A 24975-nucleotide genomic window follows, 5' to 3' on the forward strand; every position below is an offset into this window, starting at 1 on the left:
TCAAACCGCACATGATTCAGACTCCAGATATGATGTTGATATGTTCAGGACACTATAGTTGATTTGTGTAAGTGAGGAGAGCAAAATAAAGTAAACTGTGCCATATTCCAGCCAAATCTTCTTCATCCAGTGACTACAGTAACAATGATTCCTCCACTTTGAGCTGAAGTGTGTTTTCTGCTCTTTTTACACACACACTGAACAACATGAAGCATTGCTTGCTCACTGGTTGAGCTAAACTGCTATTATCTAATTGTGGAGTTCAAAACCAGAAAACCAGTCCAATATCAAACACTGAGTTCTGCTCACATTTATCTCCGACTATAGCCAATACACTGATCATGGGGGACATGAGTATATTCTGGTTTGACTGTTTTCTTAGCCTTCATTATATCCTGTGAGAGCTTGTCACTTTAATAAGTTATTAACCCCTCGCTGTCGTAGGCTTGACTCTTCTGATACCGTATTTGCTGACCAACAAAAAGAAATGGCGCGACTGCAAGATCCGCGTGTTCATCGGAGGAAAGATCAACCGGATCGACCACGACCGCCGAGCGTGAGTGTTACGAACCGTTCTAAACGTGTTCAATGCATTTATTGCACAAATTATTTCATTTAAAAACAGTTTATATTTGTCTGCAGAATTAGTTTGAATCATTTAAACAAAAGCCTCATCAGATCACTAGAAACAAATTAAAGGAGTAGTTCACTTTTGAGAAAACTTTGGCTGATAATTTACTCGCCCCCGTGTCATCCAAGATGTCCATGTCTTTCTTTCCTCAGTCGAAAAGAAATTTTCCTTTCTTCAGGATTTTCTCCATATAATGGACTTCAATGGGGACCAAACGGTTCAAGGTCCAAAAGACAGTTTCAGTGCAAACTGTTCAAAGGGCTTTAAACGATTCCAGACGATGAATAAGGGTCTTATCAAGCGAAACGATCGCTCATTTAATAAATAAATAACAAAGTTTAAGTTTTATAAGCGTTCGTGACTCTCCTGTTCGAACTCGTTCATCAAAATGAACAAATCTTTTTCCGAGTCATGACTCGAAGGGTCCTTGATAAGACCCTTATTCATCGTCTGGAATCATTTAAAGCCCTTTGAACAGTTTGCACTGAAACTCTCATTTGGACCTTGAACCGTTTGGACCCCATTGAAGTCCATTATATGGAGAAAATCCTGGAATGTTTTCATCAAAAACCTTCATTTCTTTTCGACTGAGGAAAGAAAGACGTGGACATCTTGGATGACATGGGGGCGAGTAAATTATCAGCTAAAGTTTTTTTTAAAGTGAACTACTCCTTTAAATTAGTGTGTCAAAACGTTTTAAATGGGATATAATCAGATAATGCAGTACTAACCTTTCACTTTCAATGAAGTTTATCTTTCTGGCACTGCAGATATTTGTTCAAACTCACTTCATTTTGACTCAGGAAACGAGACTTGGTATATTCAGTGATTTTTCTTCCCCAGTAAATGTGTCTTGATTTAATAATATTTGTGCTGGAAGACAAGAATATTGAGTAAAAATCCCATGTTTGCCGTGTAAACTGCTAAAGCTTTTGCTCTGGCACAGGATGGCGGCGTTGCTCAGTAAGTTCAGGATCGACTTCTCGGACATCACTGTTATTGGAGACATCAACATCAAGCCGAAGAAACACAAGTAAGTTCAGATCAGTCGTGAGCAGTGTTGGGGAAAAGCAATGCATCACAATATTGCGTTACTCGCTTAAAAATGACTAATTGTGTTACTTATTAAGAAAAGTAATGCGTTACATTTATGTTACTTTTGTGTTACTTTTGCTCACCTGGTCTGGCCGCTTTATAACCAAAAATGCTATTTTTGAGCAAATAAAGACACCAAAATTAAAATAAGCCTCAGACTGAAGGAAGTGCAGATTCAAGCGTGTCCAGTAGAGGACGCTCAAACACACCTTGGCCAATAGAAACGTCACTGGTTACGTATGTAACCCTAGTTCCCTGAAGGGAACGAGACGCTGCGTGTAAACGCCGTGGGAACGCCTCTGCGTGACGAGTCATGAAGCACGTATGAAATCTGTCCAATGGCGAGACGGAACGTCATAGGCGGGGTGACGTATCGACCAGGAAACTATAAAGCATCCCCGAAACACAAGCGCAACAGCTTCTGATAGGACTGAAGCAAGCGCTCACGGGCATGCTGGGAGTATGGCATAGACACGCAGCGTCTCGTTCCCTTCAGGGAACTAGGGTTACATACGTAACCAGAGACGTTCCCATTCAGGGAACTTCGAGCTGCGTGTAAACGCCGTGGGAACGCTAATACCAACGCCGCCATGCGAGCAGGTGTCCGTTGTATGAAATCAGGCACATATTTAGACGAAAGCACCTGCGCCCCTGGAGCGGAGCTACCATACCCCTGGTTGAGTGAGCCCAGACAGCCAAAGGAGAAGGCTGACCGGCGGACTCATATGCAAATGAGATGGCCTCGACCACTCACTTACTCAACCTCTGCTCAGATGCGGGACAACCTTTCCTCGGAGGTCCAAAACAAACAGATAACTGTTCAGGCTTTCTCCACAGGGCAGCTCTGTGGACATAAGCATCTAGAGCCCTCAGAGGGCAGAGCAGATTAGTTTCTCTTGGTCTGACCTCACAATACCACGAAGAAAAAGAATTACCAATGGGTATCTCCCGTGAAAAGCTCCACTCAAAGGGACGTGGTAAGCAGATAGGCCACCACATACACCTTTAGTGTGGAGTGGGATAACCCTGTGGAGAAATGCTCCAAAGGAATTCCAGCACCGCCACACCGGGCAGTTAACTGGGTCCAACTGGTGTTCTCCCCACCAAGAGGTGAAACATTGCCACCTCAAGGCATATAATCTCCTCGTGGACGGAGCTCTGGATTGGAGGATGGTCTCCACGACCTCAGTCGAGAGACCCGATTCTATGAGCTGGGCCCCCTCAGAGGCCAAGCCACAACCTCCATAGATCTGGGCGGGGGTGAAGTATCGACCCGCATCCATACTCGGGCCGGCCAACGCGGGGCTACTAACAGTAGAAAGACCCCGACTCGGTGAACCCTCTCCAGAACTCCTGGGAGCAGAGCAATCGGGGGAAATGCGTACAGGGGTGACCTCGGCCACTCCTGTACCATCGCATCCAACCCCAAAGGGGCTGGTGGATACAGAGAAACCACAGCATGCAGTGTCTCAGTCCCTGGATTCAAATAGGCCTACCTCGGTATGACCGAAATGACTCCATAGGAGCTCCACCACCTCGGGGTGGAGTCTCCACTCCCCGGGCCTCGGCCCCTGCCTCGACAGGATGTCTGCTCCCCGATTTAAATATCCTGGGATATAAAATCGCCAAAGAAGAAGCTTCCCCTGGGCCCACAGAAGGATCTGGCGCTAGCCTGAATAATGGACATGAGCGCAGACCCCCTTGATGGTCTATAAAAAGACCCCCGATGTGCTGTCTGACCGGACAAGAACATGGTGACCCCTCAGGTCTGGGAGAAAGTCCACAGACCCCGGGCTGAGCGACCACTCATGATCGCCCCCAGCCCGTGAGGGAGGCGTATATCGTTAGCTTCTTTGGAACAATGAAGTAACGGCTGTAATACCCCAACTCTCTGTCGGGGGGAAGAGCTCGTTCTATCGCCCCCTTCAGTAACAGAGCTTTCACCTCTTGTTCCATGACCAGAGCCTGCTCGGGGGATACCACTGTAGGCAAAATCCCCCGAAAACGAGGCGGACGTGACCTGAACTGGATCGCGTACCCGCGTTCGATAGTCTGCAGGACCCATCGAGATATATTTGGAAGACTTCCTCATTCTGCCAGAAATTCCACTAAGGGTACCAGTCTCTCGAGACTGGCCTCTGGAGTAATTATAGAGACAGAAACAGTGCCCTGTGACCGCGCACAGGCAGGGTTTAACGACTGTTCTGTATCGCTCCTCGGAGCAAACGAGCTTCCCTCGGGAAACCACTCGCTAGGACCGTCTGCGCCCACCCTCACAGGCAGGTTCAGCAGAACGGGTCCCTGCAGACCCCCCTGGTGGTTTATGTAAGAGACCACAGACATGTTGTCTGACCGGACAAGAACATGATGATCTCTGAGGTCTGGGAGAAAGTGTTTCAGAGCCTGAAACACCGCCATCATCTCTAGACAATTTATATGCCATCGGAGATGATGGTCTTGCCACAACCCGCGGGCCGAGCGACCACTCATGATCGCTCCCCAGCCCGTGAGAGAGGCATCCGTCGTCACCGTTACCCGGCGACACGGGGCTCCCAGCGCAGGTCCCAGGGACAGGAACCAAGGTTCTTTCCACATAGCCAGGGCACGGAGACCACGTCGCGTGACCTTGATCTTGCGGAGCGGCTTTCCCCTCGGGGAGAACCCCTTGGTCTTGAGCCACCACTGTAGTGGTCTCATGTACAGCAGGCCGCACGGTAACACGTTGGATGCTGCTGCCATCAGACCCAGAATTCTCTGGAATTCCTTTACAGTGAGTGACTGGCCTAGCTTCACTTGCTTGACAGTCGAGATAATCGAGGCTATACAAGCCGGCGACAGACGTGCCTGCATCGTCGTCGAATCCCATACCACGCCTAGAAAAGTGGTCCGCTGAACTGGCGAAAGCACACTCTTCTTAGCGTTGAGTCTCAACCCCAACCTTCTGATGTGGGCGAGGACGGCATCTCGATGCCAAATCGCCTGATGCTCCGATTGAGCCAGAATCAACCAATCGTCGATGTAATTTAAAATGCGAATGCCCTGGAGACGCAGCGGGCCAAGGCCGCGTCCATGCATTTCGTGAAGGTTCGAGGAGATAACGCTAGGCCGAATGGAAGGACCCGATATTGGTACGCTTCGCCCCAAAAAGCGAACCTCAGGAACTTCCGATGTTGCGGAAGGATGGAGATATGGAAGTACGCGTCTTTTTTTTAGGTCTATCGTGACGAAACCAGTCCTCGGACCTGATCTGTGACACGATCTGCTTGAGAGTCAGCATTTAGAACTTGAGCTTCCCTACTGACCGATTTAAGAGGCGCAGGTCTAAAATCGGACGCAGCCGCCCATCCTTCTTTGGAACAATGAAGTACCGGCTGTAATACCCCAGCTCTCTGTCGGGAGGAAGAACTCGTTCTATCGCCCCCTTCAGTAGCAGAGCTTTCACTTCTTGTTCCATAACCAGAGCCTGCTCGGGGGTCACCACTGTGGGCAAAACCCCCCGGAAACGAGGTGGACGCGACCTGAACTGGATCGCGTACCCGCGTTCGATAGTCTGCAGGACCCAACGAGATATATTTGGAAGACTTCCCCATTCTACCAGAAATTCTACTAAGGGTACCAGTCTCTCGAGACTGGCCTCTGGAGTAGTTTTTAAAAACAGAAACAGCGCCCTGTGACCGCGCACAGGCAGGGTTTAACGACCGTTCTGTATCGCTCCTCGGAGCAAACGAGCGTCCCTCGGGAAATCGCTCGCTGGGACCGTCTGCACCCCCCATTACAGGCAGGGTTGGCAGAACGAACCCCTGAGGGCACCGAGAGAGAGCGGGCGCCGGATTCAGCGGCGAACACCTCTGTCTCACGGTGGGGACCACCCTCAGTAGCCTGACACCAGTGGCGTCAGGACTTCTTCGACGAAGCCTTCCTGGCGACAATAACCGTCCTCAGATCGGTTCTATCCCGGGAAGACCTCGCCTGAGAACGCCGCGTCTCAGCCCAGTTTTGCTGGGGAGGAGCCCGCGACGCTCTCTCGACGGGCGGGGCTGCTCTCGCCCAGCAGCCCCCGAAGGATGAGTACGGAGGGGGAGACATTTCTGGAGCGCCGCTGCCTGTTTTTTTCCGGACGACAGCGGCGCATCCAGGAGAAACGCTTTATCTTTCTCCTTCATATTAGCCAGATTTAGCCACAGATGCCTCTCCGTGGCCACCAGGGCTGCCATAGAGCGGCCGACTGATCTGGCCGTCTCCTTGGTGGCACGGAGAGAAATATCTGCCGCCTGACGCAGTATCTCATTAATCACGTCAGTGCCGACGACCTCCCCCTCACTCATATCTCCTAGACCCAGCAATATTAGCATACATAGTATATAGGTCTGGTGTGTCAAAAAATTCTAGCTGACACTGGTTTGTTCCACGATCTACACACCTCGGTGTGTAGATCGGGGAAGAAGGGCAAACACCGGCATGGAGGTAGTGAGTGTGATATTAAAAATCTCTCATCCATTTTACTCTCTCGACTCTTGTTTCTCAACTGGCCATTCAATGGTTAATTTTTCCACAGCCCGAGTCAAAAACCTCCATTTTTTTTTTTTTTCCCCTTATTTTTACTACATTCGCGGGAGACTGGGATGGCAAACGAGCTTCCCTCGCTCTCCACTGAGTCCATAGACTCTGCATCCACACTTTCAACATCCAGCTCCTCAGAACTGGATAATTGAAGTGATGGCGCCTCAGCCCGGGCAGGAAAAACCGCAACGCGGACTCCCGCAGCGAGAACTGAGGCACTGGATCTACCAGGTAAGGGCAGAGAAAGGGCGGGGCCCGTCTCAATCCCCGCTGATAGATCCATCTGCGATCCCCACGACGCAAGCCTTCGCTGTGCCTCGGCAGCAGCGGGACCCGAGCCGCGGGGAGCGCGCACCGAACCACTCTCCTCGAAGAGTGCCCGGCGGGAGCGAAGTGTCTTCATGGGCAGACACTCGCAGTGCACAGCCGGCCCCCTCGAGAGCCGACTGAGCATGCTGCACTCCCAAACAAACAACACACAGATCGTGTGTATCCCCACCCGTGATGAAGCGAGGGCAGGGATGAACACACTTTCTGCTGTTGTTTGCTCGCCATATCAATATATATAAATATACAATATTAGACAGACAGACAAAATTCATACATAGAGCGCTTGTGAAGACTCAGAAGCTGTTGCGCTTGTGTTTCGGGGATGCTTTATAGTTTCCTGGTCGATACGTCACCCCGCCTATGACGTTCCGTCTCGCCATTGGACAGATTTCATACGTGCTTCATGACTCGTCACGCAGAGGCGTTCCCACGGCGTTTACACGCAGCTCGAAGTTCCCTGAATGGGAACTAAAAATATAAAGTCATTTTTAGTAGTCAATATAAACTACATTGGTCAATAAAGTGAAATTAACCCTTGTGCTGCATTAGATTTTTAACACCGTTGAGTGCATTAAGGACCAAAAATGGCCACATATTAAACATTGCCTAAAATATTATATATTATTATTATTTTTCACTTTTACCAAGTTAAATCTTTTAACCAGCATCAGTCCTCATCATAACTACCAAAAATGTATTCAATTTCAGGATTTTAACCCTTTAATTATCAGTTTTGTTTGCGAAACCATCGATTTGTATAAGAGGAAAAAACACAAAAATTCAATTATTTTCAATAAACTAAATGCAAAGAGAAAACTTTAGATTTGGATTATCACAGTCCCACTTTGCAAACAATCCCACTTAGCGCGTTAGAGACCAAAAATGGCCACCTATTAAACATTGCCTATTGCCTAAAATAAGGTGCATTTCCACCCATAGGGAATAAATATGTAGTGACGTCATCTGGTGGAATACACTATATAATGCAAATATAATGCTTTTGCTTCAAAATGAAAGGATGTTTGTGCAAAAATCATGTTTCATGTATTACTGACAGCCTCAGATTTAAACAACGTTTTAATGGGTTTCAATGGGCCATTTTTGGTCTTTATGGTGCTGAGTGTTACTATTTGATCTACACAGTGTGTGTTATACATATTTTGCAAAATGGGATCACATTTTTTACATGTATCCAAAAAGTCACAATTTTGCCAAATTTCATACCATTTGCATTAAAACAGCCAAAATGGTCAAAGAAATTAAACTGCAAAAGACCAAAAATGTCCCTAATGCAGCATAAGGGTTAAATGCATACGAATATTTGTTTTTTATGTAACATTTAATTATGCATAGTCTGATTTTGCATTTGACTGTTTTTTGTTTTTTCATTTTGAGGAATACTGAATCTTTTCTGTGCAAGTGAGACGAGTAAATGCACGCTCGCTTTTAGTCTAGAACTACAATATCATGTTCACACACATGCCTCTGCACTTCCATTTGTTTCAACATGGGGACAGGAGACATATCAGTCTCTACAAAGTAACTTGCATTATATTTTAAGAAATAACAGGGATGTTTTGTTGTAAATTTTAAAAGTAGTGCATTACTGGTTCCTTGACATAATCTGATGAGTCCCCAACACTGGCGATGAGCATGTTTGGCCCAGATCCTCCAGAAACCGTGTGATTGTGTTGTCAGTAAGCAGATGTTTCAGGAGATGATCGAGCCGTACAGACTGAGGGAGGACGACATGGAGCAAGAAGCGGCGGAGAGACTGAAGACGGACGAGCCCTGGAGGATCACAGACAATGAGCTGGAGCTCTACAGGGCCAAGGTGTGTGTGTGTGTGTGTGTGTGCACGAGTATCCGGGTTAGCATTCAGTCACTGGTGTGTGTGTGTGTTCACACTGCACGATGGATCCGTCCTCAAAACTGAAACCCTTTTATGATTCCCATCCCGATCTACAAAAAGATGTTCGAAGGATATTTCTGTAGAAATGTAAAGAATTTGCATGTTACAGAAATAATGTGAGTGACATCAGTTCTTTCTTCTTCCATGAAGTCGAATCGTCAAATCCGTCTGAACGAGCTCCTGAAGGAACACTCCAGCACAGCCAACCTCATCGTCATGTGAGTCACAGTCACACACACACACACACACATAAATACAACATCAAGGCATAAATGATTCAGACTCCAGATATGATGTTGATATGTTCAGGACACTATAGTTGATTTGTGTAAGTGAGGAGAGCAAAATAAAGTAAAGTGTGCCATATTCCAGCCAAATCTTCTTCATCCAGTGACTACAGTAACAATGATTCCTCCACTTTGAGCTGAAGTGTGTTTTCTGCTCTTTTTACACACACACTGAACAACATGAAGCATTGCTTGAGCTAAACTGCTATTATCTAATTGTGGAGTTCAATTGAACAGCTGACAGATATTCAACATAATTCATGTCTCGAGTCGCACGGGTGAATCTCAGAATTATGGATTTTTCTTTTATGCCAAAATTCATTAGGATATTAAGTATGAAGATATTTAGTAAATTTCCTACTTTACATATGTGTGTGAATGAAGCACAATCGCAAAAAAAAATCTCGCATCTCGGCCTAATATTGTCCATTTTACTCATCCAGCTTGTCAGATTTTATATTAATTTGTGATAATGTGAGGAATGTTGGAGGTCTGCCTGTGTGTGTCTGTCGACCTGTGACCTATGACCCGACCTTGTCCCGTCTGACCTCAGAACGATGCCGCTGGCCCGGAAGGGGACGGTGTCCAGCGCGCTCTACATGTCCTGGCTGGACACGCTCTCCAAAGACCTGCCGCCGATCCTCCTCGTCCGAGGAAACCACCAGAGCGTCCTGACCTTCTACTCCTGAGGAACGGCTCACAATCAGCACATCACTAATTTACGTCTTAGATTTAATATATGGAGCTGAACTAATCTTCTTACAGAAATTTTCATATTTTTAATGTAATGACACTACCTTAAAAAACATGCTTGAAATGCATTTTGATGTCCATTTTTACACTAACCCAGAGTTAAAAGCCCTCAGTTTTGCTTTTGCTAGTCAAACTCGCTCCGTGTTTCAGTTCATCTTCTCCATTCAGGCTGGCGTTCTCTAAACTATAAACTCTGGCATCATCGAAGAGCTAATCGACTCTTAATAATACTCATAATCATGGAGAGAGTCAAACACTGTCCTAAACAGGAGGAACACTGACAAATATATGAAATAAACAGCCTTGATTTTAACTGGATAATTTGAGTTTCTGTGCATTATTGTGTGTTTGAGTATTAGAAACTTAAATATATGTTTTGTAGAGAGTGAAAAATATTCAAGATTTGTTATCACAACATTTTTTCTTTTGTCAAATCAACTTTATAATAATTTATTTATTTGAGATAAGTTATTATTTTGAGTTTCTGATGATTAAATTAATCTCCTTCATTGTATTAACTCACTTTTTCCAGTTCAATCAATTCAAAATTTTAAGGCAACCAGGTTACTTACTTTTTTAAGTTAAACCAACAATATTTTTTTTACAGTGAGTGTATAATAAAGTTAAATATATGTTTTGTTGATAGTGAGTGTGTGTGAGCGAGAGTGTGTGCGTCTTACTGTAAAAAATATTTTCAAGATTTGTTATCACAACATATTTTCTTTTGTCAAATCAACTTTACAATAATTTATTTAGTCGAGATAACTTATTATTTTGAGTGTCTGATGGTTAAATTAATCTACTTCATTGTCTTAACTCACTTTTTCCAGTTCAATCAACTTAAAATTTGAAGGCAACCCAGGTTACTTACTTTTTTAAGTTAAAACAACAATATTTTTTTACAGTGTGGTTGCCTTAAAATTTTAAATTGATTGAACTGGAAAAAGTGAGTTAATACAATGAAGGAGATTAATTTAACCATCAGAAACTCAAAATAATAAGTTATCTCAACTAAATAAATTATTATAAAGTTGATTTGACAAAAGAAAATATGTTGTGATAACAAATCTTGAAAATATTTTTTACAGTAAGACGCACACACTCTCGCTCACACACACTCACTATCAACAAAACATATATTTAACTTTATTATACACTGTCTCTCATAGTAATCACAACATTTTATTTAGTTCAGATAACATATAATTTTGAGTTTCTGATGGTTAAATTAATCTCAATATCATTGTATTAACTCACTTTTTCCAGTTCAATGAACTTAAAATTTTAAGGCAACCAGGTTACTTACTTTTAGTTAAAGTTAAAAGTTAAACCAACAATATTTTTTTACAGTGTATAATAAAGTTAAATATATGTTTTGTTGACAGTGATAACTTTGGCTAACATTTAAGAACAAAAATGCGTTTTATCCATCAATCATAGACTGTTTTTCTGATGTTAGTTTGATGCGTTTTCCAGATGGCTGAAAGTAATGTTCCCGCATAATACTCGTAAAATGATAAAATAGAGGGGAAAAAATCCCTTAAAGTTTAACGTAACAAGAAAAAAATAAACATTTAAATAACTAGAACATTGACAAAATAACGTTTTCATAAATGAACCGTAATGTTTGAACACATTCTCGCAAGCGAATACACATGCTCTTTCAATAAATCAAAGTCAAGTAACAGAAATATGTTTCTGAAACGCATTCCTGGATTGATTTACACACACACACGCACGCACACTCGAGAGTGTTTAAAGGCATTTATTACACATGCTGGTGTGTTTTAATGAGTTTAATGTGGAGAGAGTGATCTCCGCCGCACCGCGTGTGTGATTAATACCCTCCCATCACTTGATTTAGGATTCATCACCGTTTTCTGTCAGAAATCCCGTGTGGAGGAGAATGTCAGTGAGTTCCTCCCTTCATCACAGGATCAGGACACACGGAGAGCAGGACGACAGCGGGGATGACTGGGAGATCGGGGTTGGGAATCTGATCATCGACCTGGACGCGGATTTGGAGAAGGATCGACAGAGATTGGAGATGAATCGCGTTTTAAGCGTTAAAAGCACGACGGAAGGTCGCGATCAAGAGCTCGAGTATGATTGCGCGGGCGCGGGCCTTGCGCGCGCCGCGCTCCCGTTCCTCTGCAAGGAGCCCAAGAAATTCAAGCTGAAACGAAGGAATTGCGAGAGAGAGATTGTGAGCGGAATTCCTAAAGTGTGCGTCGGAAAGCGTCGCGAGGCTCAAGGACGCGTCGCGGAGATGAATTCAGCACCAGTGGACAGCAGCCCCGACGCGGGCGCCAGAGCCAGCAAAGACGCGAAGAAAGGCAAAACCCCGAGCAAAGGAGGGAGGAGAGAGAAGGAGCAGGCGAGGACTCGGAAGGAGAAGCACGGGGATGAGTTCGGCCCGCTCCCCGAGAACGGAACCGACAGTCCCGTTTGCAGAGGCGGAATGGACGCGGCTATTGTTGAACACATTGACGACACGAGCTCGGTAAGCAAACATCTGTCCTTCACACACACACCTACAAGTGGATACGCGCATAATAACTGTCAATCTACTGAACGATGGCGGATGCACTGTGTGTGTGTGTGTGTGCGTGAGAACGAAGCCTTCTTCTTCTTCTCATGCACCAAACGTGCTTCTTTATGAATATGAACAATCCTAAACACCATCCGTCGCAATATCAGGTTTTCTTTTGTTTGTCAGCCATTTCCTTTGTTATGCATGCAGCCCTCGTGAAACCGTCATGTCTGTTGCTATTGGAAACCATAAGCATCATAATTCCCCTGTTCGTGAATCTGGACAAAGACACACACTGGCTTGTTTGAAGCCGAGATGCTTTTCGTGTGTTATTTACAGTTTAAAACACAGCGAGAGGCTCCACCCCCTCCTGCTCTATTGTCCCTGTACACTTATCTACATGTCTTTTTCCTTTTGCATTGATTATGCTGACATGATGATGCTGTCATCGCCATTTGTGTGTTTTCATTGCATGAGGAGGATTAAGTGCTTAATTGGATATTTATATGCTGGATCAACATTATCAGATTAAATTGAGCATCAAGAAACTGCATTTTACTTCAGCTGGCACTGTGTTTGCTCTCTCTCTGTCTCTCTCTATCTTTAGTTGAGTGTTAAGACACGGTCAGTCGGAACAAACACACACGAAGCCGAGAAAGCCCTCGAGTCCAGCTACATGGAGCCATGTCAACCCGGAACGAGCGTCAATCTGGAGGGTATTGTGTGGCATGAGACTGAGGAAGGTGAGAGCTTTCTATTCGAGTTATTCTATGCAATATTACGCATTTAAAATATAAATTTCTCCACTTGCTGCATTGGAATTGGTTTAACTGGATACGTAAGGACGAGTTTGTCGTTAGCGCCACAGGACTGCGTTTTCAAAGCAGCTGTGAGACTGAATCATTGAAGGAAGAGGAGACACTAGTTGCATATTGATTAAGCAAATTAAAATTGCAGACCACCATCTTAACTTCCATCACCGAGATCAAACGCTGAATGAATCCATTCGAAAATACAAGAAAAGACCTACTCTTAAAAATAAAGGTTCTTTATTGGCTCCATGAAGAACATTTAACATCCACTGCACAAAAGGTTCTTTAGATTATTAAAATGTAGAAAAACGAAACCAAAAATGGTTTCTTTATTTCCAAGAGTGCACTTTGGGCTAAACCTGAATGTGTTTATTTGGTGATTGTGGATTTTTTAATAACACAATATTTCAGAGGTACTCATTACTGCGAATGTTTCTCTATGATTCCAGGGGTTCTAGTTGTGAACGTCACATGGAGAAAACGGACCTATGTGGGAACTCTCTTGGACTGCACCAAGCATGACTGGGCTCCACCACGGTAATACACCTTCCTTTCTTTCTTCTTGAATGCTTGGCTTGCAGATCCAAGGTGCCAGATTTACTAAACTGGGGAATTAGTGCGAGTCCGCAATCCCATAAATGCGCAGATAGGAAAGTCCTGTAAGGTCAATGAGCAAATTAAAGAACACAGATGCGGCCGCTCATTTACATAAGGACCAACACAATCTACCAAGGGCAACACAAAGTAACTATCGCAGCATGTTGAGCACAAAATGGGTTAAGACATGCTTTTTTGAGTGTTAAAGCCCTGTAGTCATTAATTATATCCTTTAAAAACTCACAAAATTGACATTTAAACGATTTTTCCTTTAAAAGTTCTTGCCTTAAAATATCTTGAATGTAACTCGACACCCTCACCTCATTTAGTATGCATGGTTCTATGAATATGCAAATGAACCCCACCTCCACTCACTCACTCACTCACGTTCAAGTCATCTCGTATAGATCGTAATTACGAGTTGAACGCATTTGAACGCCACCACAATGTCGTAAATACCAGTGGGGAGCTCGGGATTTTCTTTAAGCCCCGATCTGTACGAGTTGGGGGCGTGTCAGTGAGAAACGTTCATTCAACGTCTTGACGGTACATTTTAATTGATTTTCAATGTTTACTCATTGACATTGTAAGGCTTTTTCATTTATAAAGCAAGCTCTCTGCACAAAATATGATATCATTATAATATAAAAATTAAACCTAATGATAGAGTTTACATTGGCTTCATAAGCTAATAAAAAACATAAAAGAAAAACACACCTGATGCGCATTCTTTGTTCTTCATTTTTTTTTATTAGCAGAGTTAACAAACCTTGCTGTATTTTCGTGCAATTCATTAAAAGAAGGTACACCGGCATTTTGCTCCGACGAAACTGACTTGAACGCACCTCACGTCGTAAACACGACTTCCCACCTCGTACGTACGAACTTCCCAGGAGGACTTGAACGCAGCAAGAGATCCACTGGTTGTCGATCACACGTTGATCTGATTGGTTACGAGGTGGTTTGTGACATCAGAAACACCAGCGATTTCAAAGCGTGTTTTTGAGACTGTCTTTGGTTCACTGCAGTTTCAGCAATGCTGTCCACTTATCAACGCACACACGGTGTGTGTTAAAGCGGATTAACCACATAGACACATTAACAACATTAAACGCTGGATTTTCACCACAGGGAGACTTTAAATAATGGTGCAAATACCAGTAAAGTTTCAGTAAAATCAAGTGGCATGATTTATTTAAATACACCAAAAGAGGGTTTGCGTGACACAAGCTGTTAGTAAATCTGGCCCTTTTCAGCCTAAATTGAACCCTGTTTAGATCATTAATTTGAAACGTGTTTATTTACATACACTCATGACTCCTTGTTGTTTTTAACTAGGTTTTGTGAGTCACCAATGAGTGACTGTGAAATGCCTTGTGGACGTGGACGTGGTAAACGGATGCGTCTTGGCATACCAGATCAACCAACTGCTGACCCAAGTCTTTCCAAGATACGAGGACTAAGTCACAAGAGGCGCGGTGTGGGAATCGGCAGCAAAGGCAGACGAGGGAGTCTGAACCTCAGTGGCTGTAGAACACCTGGATACTACGTGGAGGACATCAAATCCAATCCACTTATATGCGGAAAAAGAAAAAGCAAAGCCCCGGCGGATCTAGATTTGAGCTTGGTCTCGGAGGACATTCGGAATGGGAATGGGAAAAGGATACGAGCCAAATCCAGGAGTGCTCCTTCCACCCCTCAGGGTAAATCCGACCCTGTGTTTCTTGATCAGGTTTGCGCCTCCCCGATGCTAATAGACTGTCCACATCCGAACTGCAACAAGAAGTACAAACACATCAACGGGCTCCGTTACCACCAGTCGCACGCTCACCTGAACAACAACAACAGCAAGCAAGAGTTTGAGGTGGAAAGCGAAGACAGACTTTCAGATTTTGATGAAGCACTCGGCTCTGTACCTTTTGATTCTCCTGAGAACATCGTCTCCAAGAAGCCCAGAGGCATTTATAAACTCAATGCAGTCGGTTCTCCAAAGAGCAGGAAAGCATTGCTCAGCAATGAAAGCAGTCCCATGGCCAATGCAAAGATACGCCAGAACTTGACAAGTAAGGATGGATCCATAGACGATCTGAGCAACCTCCCACTCATTTCCAACATGTCTGTCGTCCTTGAAAACTGCCTCATGACGGATCGTAACACGTCTGTCGAGATGCCTAAGCTCGAAGCGGAGGGTGCTATCGATAAGAGGGACATCTGTAGCAAAGTAAAGAAAGAAAGTGGGTTCGCTGAGAGATGCTCGGCTAAGTCTAGGACCAATAGACTCATCAACGCTGCTCCTGCCCCTCCGAAGCTGACCGCTATTCCCCCCGCTGCATTTTCGACTAAAATCCCAGACGTTTCTTCTCATCAGGCCTCTCCAACTGTTACCCTCACAAAAACCAAGAGCCTCTCCCTGAAACCCATTAAGCCAAAGCTGGACATTATTGCACAAGTTAACATGGCCAACACCACCGCAGTCCTGAGCAAAGACAGCAAGAGAAAGGAAAAGCATCGATTAAAGGACAGGAATTGCAAGAGTCCCAAAAGCGACCCGGTTTACACCAAAACGGACGATGCCAAGAGCATCGGGAAAGACTTTCCCGTAAGCCTCTTGAAAGAGCACTTGAGCAAGCAAGATGTGGTGAACGGTCCAGGTGAAACGCAGGAGAGCCGCATGGCGAGTATCAGAGCCGAGGCCGACAAGGTGTACACCTTCTCGGACAACGCGCCGAGTCCTTCCATCGGGAGCTCTGCGAGAATGGACTGTGGCCCTCTTACAAACGGTGACGGAGTTGGAGTGACTGCTAAAACAAACAGTCCCGCATACTCCGACATATCCGATGCAGCCGAGGACGGCGGATCCAACTCGAGATCCAGAAGGAACTCCACACAAGATTCGAACGCCAACATCAATCCCAAAATTCCCAATGCTGGCACGGTGACCCCAGGAAAAGAGGTCCAGTCCACATCTCATGGCCATGGATATGAATCCCATTGTATCCCAGGTTATATGCACTCTGGGCAAGCCAATTCCACATCGTTCCATAAGGTGGCCTCACCTTACGGTCGACCGAAGGATGACTTGAGAGATTCAAGCGAGGATGTAAAAAGCTCAGAATCGTCGAGCCACTCAAGTTCCCAATCGCAGCTTCAGTACGCTGAGACGCACACGGCGCTGGCTCAGTCCTTGTATTACGGACAGTACAGCCGGGGTGTTCCCGTGGACCAGAAGGTTCTGATGATGCCCAGCTCCCACAGGCCGCTCGGTGAGGCGTGCTGCGAGGAAATACAGTACGGCAAGCAGAGTAGAGGTCAAGTTAGGCGAGGATCTGAGCCAAAGGAACGAACGAAGGATGAGCAAAAACAGTTTATGAGCTCTCCTCAGTCGCTTCATAAGGGGGCAAACTCTGTTAAAATTAGCTGTGCGAAACCTGGCTTCATCTATGTGGAGTTGGACAAGCAGCTGTCATTTCAGCAGCAGGGAAAGCCGTCTCATATCCATGCCATGACTAAAGAACAAGCGGTCCTCAACGAATCGGAAGACCTCAGTTTGGAGAGTTCAAACTCAAAATCAAATGTGGACACAAATGTACCATTTCTAAATGTAAGTTACTGATGTTACTTATCATTTACTGAGGAAATGTTCTTTTAAAGACATTAACAGACTTCCAGAAAAGTCCTTGGTTATGCTGGGATAACAGTCCAACGCATGTTGTTATGAGTGGAAATTCTGTATGATCCTTAATCATCAAATGATCGAATTGCCAGGATTCTTTGATGATTGAGATCGTATTGATCCTTTTAAAATTTTCAATGAACGCATTAAACACAGGGCTACTGTTTCATAACAAAGGGCTTCCCTGTAAGGTGTGTAATTTCATTGGTTGTCAGAGCAGAAACTGTTTGACGGTAGATGTTCCTCTGGGTTTAGGCTTCAGAGTCTCAGTCCTGGAGCCACTCTTATCAGTCCAAATATGTGAAGCAGCAAAATCAAGAGGTCAACAAGATCTCTGAGGAAATGATTCTCAGTCCAGACAAGGGGAAAGACTGGCACATGCCTGTAGAGTCCGAGTCCAGGCTGGAGACCGAACTCCAGAACGTCAAGTGTGAGACGGCTGCCGAGGTCTCCGAGGAAAGTACCAGAGCGGACGGGGACGAGATTGTGGACGAGATGTCTGAAGACTCGCAGACCGCGAGAGGGCCGGGGTCGTCACCCCAGCAATCCTTCCTCCAGTTTCAACACTCCTACCCCTATTTACACCTGTGCGAGGCGAGCAGCAATGCGTACAGGGTGATGTCTCCAGCTCTGGTGCACAATTACCCAGGTAATCATCTGTAAATATGACACCGCAATTGTGACCATGGGTGGAAGGGTTAATTGGTTAACAGAAAGTTTCCGTACTATATAAGGTGATATATCTAACCATACATTTAATGTAATTTTACAGTAAAATACAGTTTTTGAAAATGAAAAAGAACATAGTGAAAAATCGTACATTGACATAAAAGAAAAGAAAATTGATGGAGTTTTAGGACACCTTTAGGTCTCTTCATGGAGTTTCACGACACCATTGGGTCACCTGATGGAGTTTTAGGACACCATTGGGTCACCTGATGGAGTTTTAGGACACCATTGGGTCACCTGATGGAGTTTTAGGACACCATTGGGTCACCTGATGGAGTTTTAGGACACCATTAGGTCACCTGATGGAGTTTTAGGACACCTTTAGGTCTCTTCATGGAGTTTCACGACACCATTGGGTCACCTGATGGAGTTTTAGGACACCATTGGGTCACCTGATGGAGTTTTAGGACACCATTGGGTCACCTGATGGAGTTTTAGGACACCATTGGGTCACCTGATGGAGTTTTAGGACACCATTGGGTCACCTGATGGAGTTTTAGGACACCATTGGGTCACCTGATGGAGTTTTAGGACACCATTGGGTCACCTGATGGAGTTTTAGGACACCATTAGGTCACCTGATGGAGATTTAGGACACCATTGGGTCACCTGATGGAGTTTTAGGACACCATTGGGTCACTTGATGGAGTTTTAGGACACCATTGGGTCACCTGATGGAGTTTTAGGACACCATTGGGTCACCTGATGGAGTTTTAGTACACCATTGGGTCACCTGATGGAGTTTTAGGACACCATTGGGTCACCTGATGGAGTTTTAGGACACCATTGGGTCACCTGATGGAGTTTTAGGACACCATTGGGTCACCTGATGGAGTTTTAGGACACAATTGGGTCACCTGATGGAGTTTTAGGACACCATTGGGTCACTTGATGGAGTTTAGGACACCATTGGGTCACTTGATGGAGTTTTAAGACACCTTTAGGTCACCTGATGGAGTTTTAGGACCCCATTGGGTCACTTGATGGAGTTTTAGTACACCATTGGGTCACCTGATGGAGTTTTAGGACACCATTGGGTCACCTGATGGAGTTTTAGGACACCATTGGGTCACCTGATGGAGTTTTAGGACACAATTGGGTCACCTGATGGAGTTTTAGGACACCATTGGGTCACTTGATGGAGTTTAGGACACCATTGGGTCACTTGATGGAGTTTTAAGACACCTTTAGGTCACCTGATGGAGTTTTAGGACCCCATTGGGTCACTTGATGGAGTTTTAGTACACCATTGGGTCACCTGATGGAGTTTTAGGACACCATTGGGTCACTTGATGGAGTTTTAGGACACCATTGGGTCACCTGATGGAGTTTTAGGACACCATTGGGTCACTTGATGGAGTTTAGGACACCATTGGGTCACTTGATGGAGTTTTAGGACACCATTGGGTCACCTGATGGAGTTTTAGGACACCATTGGGTCACCTGATGGAGTTTTAGGACACAATTGGGTCACCTGATGGAGTTTTAGGACACCATTGGGTCACTTGATGGAGTTTAGGACACCATTGGGTCACTTGATGGAGTTTTAAGACACCTTTAGGTCACCTGATGGAGTTTTAGGACACCATTGGGTCACCTGATGGAGTTTTAGGACACAATTGGGTCACCTGATGGAGTTTTAGGACACCATTGGGTCACTTGATGGAGTTTTAGGACACCATCGGGTCACTTGATGGAGTTTTAGGACACCATTGGGTCACCTGATGGAGTTTTAGGACACCATTGGGTCACCTGATGGAGTTTTAGGACCCCATTGGGTCACCTGATGGAGGTTTAGGACACCATTGAGTCACCTGATGGAGTTTTAGGACACAATTGGGTCACCTGATGGAGTTTTAGGACACCATTGGGTCACTTGATGGAGTTTAGGACACCATTGGGTCACTTGATGGAGTTTTAAGACACCTTTAGGTCACCTGATGGAGTTTTAGGACACCATTGGGTCCCTTGATGGAGTTTAGGACACCATTGGGTCACCTGATGGAGTTTTAGGACACCATTGGGTCACCTGATGGAGTTTTAGGACCCCATTGGGTCACCTGATGGAGGTTTAGGACACCATTGAGTCACCTGATGTAGTTTTTCGGTTCCTTGCCACTGTTGCCTTTGGCTAGCTCAGTTGGGGATATTCAAATTAATTAACCAATCATTAATACCATTGATCAGGATGTTTTTCCCCTAAGAAACGAACATTGTTATTATGTTTTGATTGATACTGTGAAGCTGCTTGAATGCAATCTATATTGTGAAAATCTCTATATAAATATACTTGACTTGACATTCTCACAATTGTCTGCATGACACTTCACATTTGATGTATTTTTGTTGAAATAACTGTTTCTTCTTAGTTTTTTCTAGTCAGTTATGTTACATTTAATGGTGTTAAATTAATGTTTACTGCTTTTCTACTTTTTTTAATTTTACGTTACCATGATGGTGTTTAGTGTTTGTGTGAATGGTACTGTGCATCATCTATCACTATTAACTATATTGAGGGAAATTGCTTTTGGTGAGATTTCATTCATCTTGTGACTCTCATTTCCTCTGTGATTGGTGGTTGTGCTACAATGGTACAAGACAGATATTAGTGCTTCAATAAGTTGGTAAATTAACATTTTATCAAATAATGAAATATGGCTTTTTAATGTAAATTTACGTCTGTAAAACCTTCAGGTTTTTCTTACGGTAGATTTCTGGCAACCACAGCTGCCGTTTTTTTACAGAAAATTTTACAACAATTTACATTGTAGTGTCAATAACTATGTGGGGTTAAAGCATTGTTAGAACTTGGTTACCGTACAAAGCTTAACAGATTAAGGATGGGAGTGTCACAGAAGTATTCCCTCACTCGTCTCCGTAGAGGTTTTGGATTGTTTTATTGAGAGTAAACTGTGTGTTTTCCCTTCTAGGTTTCCATTACCCTCTGTATGGGAAGACGGCTGGGAGAGAGGATTCAGAAGCAGCTCAAAGCAGCAAACCCGTGACAGATTCGACCGCATTAGAGCTTCTGTCGCATCCTCTCCTGCCTTATCACGGCAAATCTCCTGTTGTATGTATCCCACTACACAACTGCAAGTGAAAGACAGTTGGATCATTTCTAAGTTGGCCACCACAGTCAGATATGGACCTAAATGTGATCTAAACAAACTGTGTGAAGCTGAAGTTGTCCTGGCTATATAGTTAATAAATCCTGATAAATAAAAATAGTTTCTTAATGAACATCCAGAACAGTAGAGGACATCAAATAAATGCTGGAAAATGTTTGGGAATTGGGATTTGTTGGCACACTATTGAACACAAAAGTGTCATTAATTGATTAAAGGCGATGTAAACAATTTCAGCTGTTTTGATCATTTCAACGGAAACTGAATAATGACAAACACTGCTTAGTTTTCACTGTATGAATGAAATAAATTCTTATACTTATTAAAGCTACAAAAGTTACTCAGCCGAGAGCGAGAGATTATCTCGTTGTCTTTTGTTATTGCAAGCCGTTATTTATACACTTGCAATACTTCAATAATTCCGATATATTGTGCAGCCCTACTTTAACCACATAAAACATGTATATCGCACTTTTTGCAACGCAGATTGTTTCAAAGCAGCAAATGAAGATTGTGTTCAGGCTTGTTGACGCTGTGTTTGCCTCTTCAGCCGGGAGAACGAGGATCGCCGGAGCAGGAGCGAGACGCTGAGCGCGAGAGAGACGCGGGACCGTACGGGCGCCACCTGCAGACGCATCACCTCACACACCTGGGCATGAGCTACACACTGGTGTCCGGCCAGTACGACCCCTTCCAAGGTGAAAAGGTCAACAACAACTGAACTACACTATTACTACTTATTAATATCAATACTGCACAAGCTGAGCTGATTACACTGCTAAACATGCTTTTTTGTCTTGTTTCCAGTCCAAATATCTGAAAATTCTTAAATAAAGATGTCTTTACTAAAGTAGTAAAATACCATAAGATAATAAAGTTGCTGATAATTTACTCACCCCCGTGTCATCCAAGATGTCCACGTCTTTCTTTCTTCAGTCGAAAAGAAATGAAACATTTCTCCATATAATGGACTTCAATGGGGTCCAAACGGTTCAAGGTCCAAAAGACAGTTTCAGTGCAAACTGTTCAAAGGGCTTTAAACGACGCCAGGCGATGAATAAGGGTCTTATCAAGCGAAACGATCGCTCATTTAATAAATAAATAACAAAGTTTAAGTTTTATAAGCACAAATGCTCGCCTTGCTCTGTTCTGTGAGACCTTTTCAACGTAATTGTGTATTTTAAATGAGCGATCGTTTCGCTTGATAAGGCCCTTATTCATCGACTGGAATCGTTTAAAACCCTTTGAACAGTTTGCACTGAAACTGTCTTTTGGACCTTGAACCGTTTGGTCCCCATTGAAGTCCATTATATGGAGTGATTTCATCAAAAACCTTTATCTCTCTTACTCTCTTGCTTAAAGAGCAAGACAGTAAGACAGTGTCGGCCCACATCCGGCCCACATCTGGTTGTGGGTCGACACTGTTCTGTCTGGGGTGGAAATGCTCATGAAAACGGTTCCGGGTGCAAAACCTACCTGGACAAACTTTGACAATGTAAACATGAGAGTGTGAGAGCTGGTCGTAATGTTCTGTGATCTGTGACCTACAGGTTTGAGCTCAGCGGCTCTGGTGTCCAACCAGCAAGTGACGACGACACAAACCTGTTCCAGCGGTGAGGAAGCATTAGTGCACACACGCGTTTTCACATCCACTTCTCCCACAGGGATCTATGACTCGTGTGTCATCATTTCAGCATGTCATATTTTTTTGTTATTTGTGTCGCACTTTGTTTGTCAGAAGTGTAACCTTTTAAATATACTTTTTAAGACGTAATTTAGTTTTTCAACTTCATCTCATAAACGTAATACATTCAAATTTTTATGTAAAAATTATTTTGACTTGTATGTCATAATTTTGATGTGTATGTCATATTTTTTTTACTTTTTAATATACTTTAATATACTTTTTTATATCATAACAATAATTCAATTTCGATTGAATTTTCGAAGTTTTTAATTTCCATTTTTTTAAATGTTTTTTTAAACAATTTATTCGATTGTCAAGGGAACATTCCATCTGATTATGCAAACGAACGTTCTCAATGATTTTTACATCATTATTTTGACTTAGTATGTCAGAATTTTAACGTTTAAATATACTTTTTATGTCATAAATTCGACTTTTTAAGTCATAATTTGGTCTTAATTTAACTTCATCTCATAAACGTTAGAAATTCGAAATTTTATGTAAAAATGGTTACATTATAATCATAATTTCGATGTTTGTCATATTTTTGTCTTTTCGTGTAATTTTTTATATCATAATTATGACATTTAAGTCGTAATTTTAAGTTTTTAATGTACTTTTTACATCATAATTTCGATTAAGTATGTCATAATTTTTATTTTTTTCCCCATAATTTTAAGTTTGTAATGTACTTTTTACATCATAATTTCGATTAAGTATGTCATAATTTAGATTTTTTTTCCCACATAATATTAAGTTTTAAATGTACTTTTTACATCATCATTTTGATTAAGTCATAATTTAGAATTTTTGTCATAATTTTAAGTTTTTAATGTACTTTTTACATCATAATTTCGATTAAGTATGTCATAATTTTTAATTTTTGTCCTAATTTTATGTTTTTTAAATCATAATTTCAATTAAGTATGTCATAATTTTGAATTTTTGTCATAATTTTAAGTTTTTAATTTACTTTTTACATCATAATTTCGATTAAGTATGTCATAATTTTGAATTTTTGTCCTAATTTTATGTTTTTTACATCATAATTTCAATTAAGTATGTCATAATTTTGAATTTTTGTCATAATTTTAAGTTTTTAATGTTTTAAAAACCTGTTTTCTTCGAGTGTCAAGAGAACTGTAGCTATTTGATTGTGCAAACGTACACCTGAACGTTCTCTGAAACTAGTAGTAGTGGTAGTAACGTTTACAAAAGTTCCGTGAAACACAACTAATGCTATGAGTGTTCCTGACCGTCAGTTTAATCTCCACAGAAAACGAGGGTAAGATGTGAGAGGTTCCCGACGCACACGAGGACTCACACACACTCACACACACCCCGACTCCGTCTGTTCTCCTCTGGGAAAGCGGATGAATGTAGGAATGGAGGAGTTTGCAGTGAAGAAAGCCTGTAAATGCTCCATCTTGCTGTTTGTATGCACTTATATCGTCGTGTAACCATAATGTTGAATGTATTTGCTCTCTCTTCACCTCTAAAGGACGGTTTGCAATAGATTACAAGTGACTGTAAGTACGGTGGCTCGCTCTGCATTGACTTATTAACATGAATTTACTGTTATTAACAGCCATTAATCTATTGTATCGTGTAAAGTGGATGTTCATCGACTGCTCATCTCAGTGCCATACAGTATTAGCGTGATGATGTACATAGTTGTACAGTTTACCGAAGCGACTATAACGAGCTTATGTACCTTTGTATTGACGAGTGCAATGTGTGGCCGCTGTTCCCTCAGTAGTGATGAAGATGAAGAAGATGATGATGATGTTTACGAGAGGATTTCTGGACAGTTCGTCAGTGGTTCCTCATCTTTTCTTCATGTCTGCTGGATCATCAAAACCGCAGTTGCTTTTATACTGTCTCTGCCTTAACATGTTTGACGATCCAAATAAACAGTCAAGGTTGTTTTTATCCGTAGTTCTGTGGGAATGATTCAGTGCGGAGATCGTGTGTGTGTGTGTGTGTGTGTGTGTGTGTGTGTGTGTAAAACGCCTCATAATTATGAGAGAAACAGTCTTGTGACATATGAGCTCATAATTATGATGAGCAATTCATACTATTCAGGTTTAAAAGTCGAAATTATGATATTGACATTTTGACAGTGACATTTTAAGACTTTTTATTTAGGAAAATGACTTTTTATATATATATTTTTAAACGTTTTTGCCATTATTTCGATCTATTATGTCATAATTTTGTTTTAATGTCATATATGCTTGAATTTCTGTCA

At 43.0% G+C, this 24975-nt stretch overlaps 2 protein-coding genes across 3 annotated transcripts in view; both read left to right on the forward strand.

The window, feature by feature from the left end:
* slc12a2l (solute carrier family 12 member 2-like) overlaps window positions 1–9889 on the forward strand; it is a 29802-nt gene extending 19913 nt beyond the window's left edge. Inside the window, exons 22-26 of the mRNA XM_039653069.2 lie at window positions 445–556; window positions 1578–1664; window positions 8315–8450; window positions 8679–8746; window positions 9369–9889. Of these exons, the coding sequence (XP_039509003.2) occupies window positions 445–556; window positions 1578–1664; window positions 8315–8450; window positions 8679–8746; window positions 9369–9504 (539 nt within the window). The 3' untranslated portion in view covers window positions 9505–9889. The remainder of the gene's footprint in view (window positions 1–444; window positions 557–1577; window positions 1665–8314; window positions 8451–8678; window positions 8747–9368) is intronic.
* A 1427-nt stretch (window positions 9890–11316) lies between these two features.
* On the forward strand, window positions 11317–24656 carry znf608 (zinc finger protein 608). 2 transcript variants are annotated; one of them, XR_005618550.2, is made up of 9 exons: window positions 11317–12071; window positions 12709–12844; window positions 13363–13450; window positions 14849–17111; window positions 17439–17832; window positions 20843–20982; window positions 21588–21743; window positions 22588–22650; window positions 24001–24026. XR_005618550.2 is itself a non-coding variant. In XM_039653053.2 (9 exons), the coding sequence occupies exons 1-9, from the start codon at window positions 11475–11477 to the stop codon at window positions 24018–24020; spliced, it is 3849 nt and encodes a 1282-aa protein (XP_039508987.2). In that variant the 5' UTR covers window positions 11318–11474; the 3' UTR covers window positions 24021–24656. The 2 variants fall into 2 exon arrangements, 1 of the variants encoding a protein (XP_039508987.2); XM_039653053.2 differs by having other exon boundaries at window positions 11318–12071; window positions 21588–21735; window positions 24001–24656.
* Window positions 24657–24975: the final 319 nt, after the last annotated feature.

This window comes from Pimephales promelas, chromosome 14, assembly GCF_988280905.1.
Source record: "Pimephales promelas chromosome 14, fPimPro1.hap1.1, whole genome shotgun sequence".
NCBI lineage: Eukaryota > Metazoa > Chordata > Actinopteri > Cypriniformes > Leuciscidae > Pimephales > Pimephales promelas.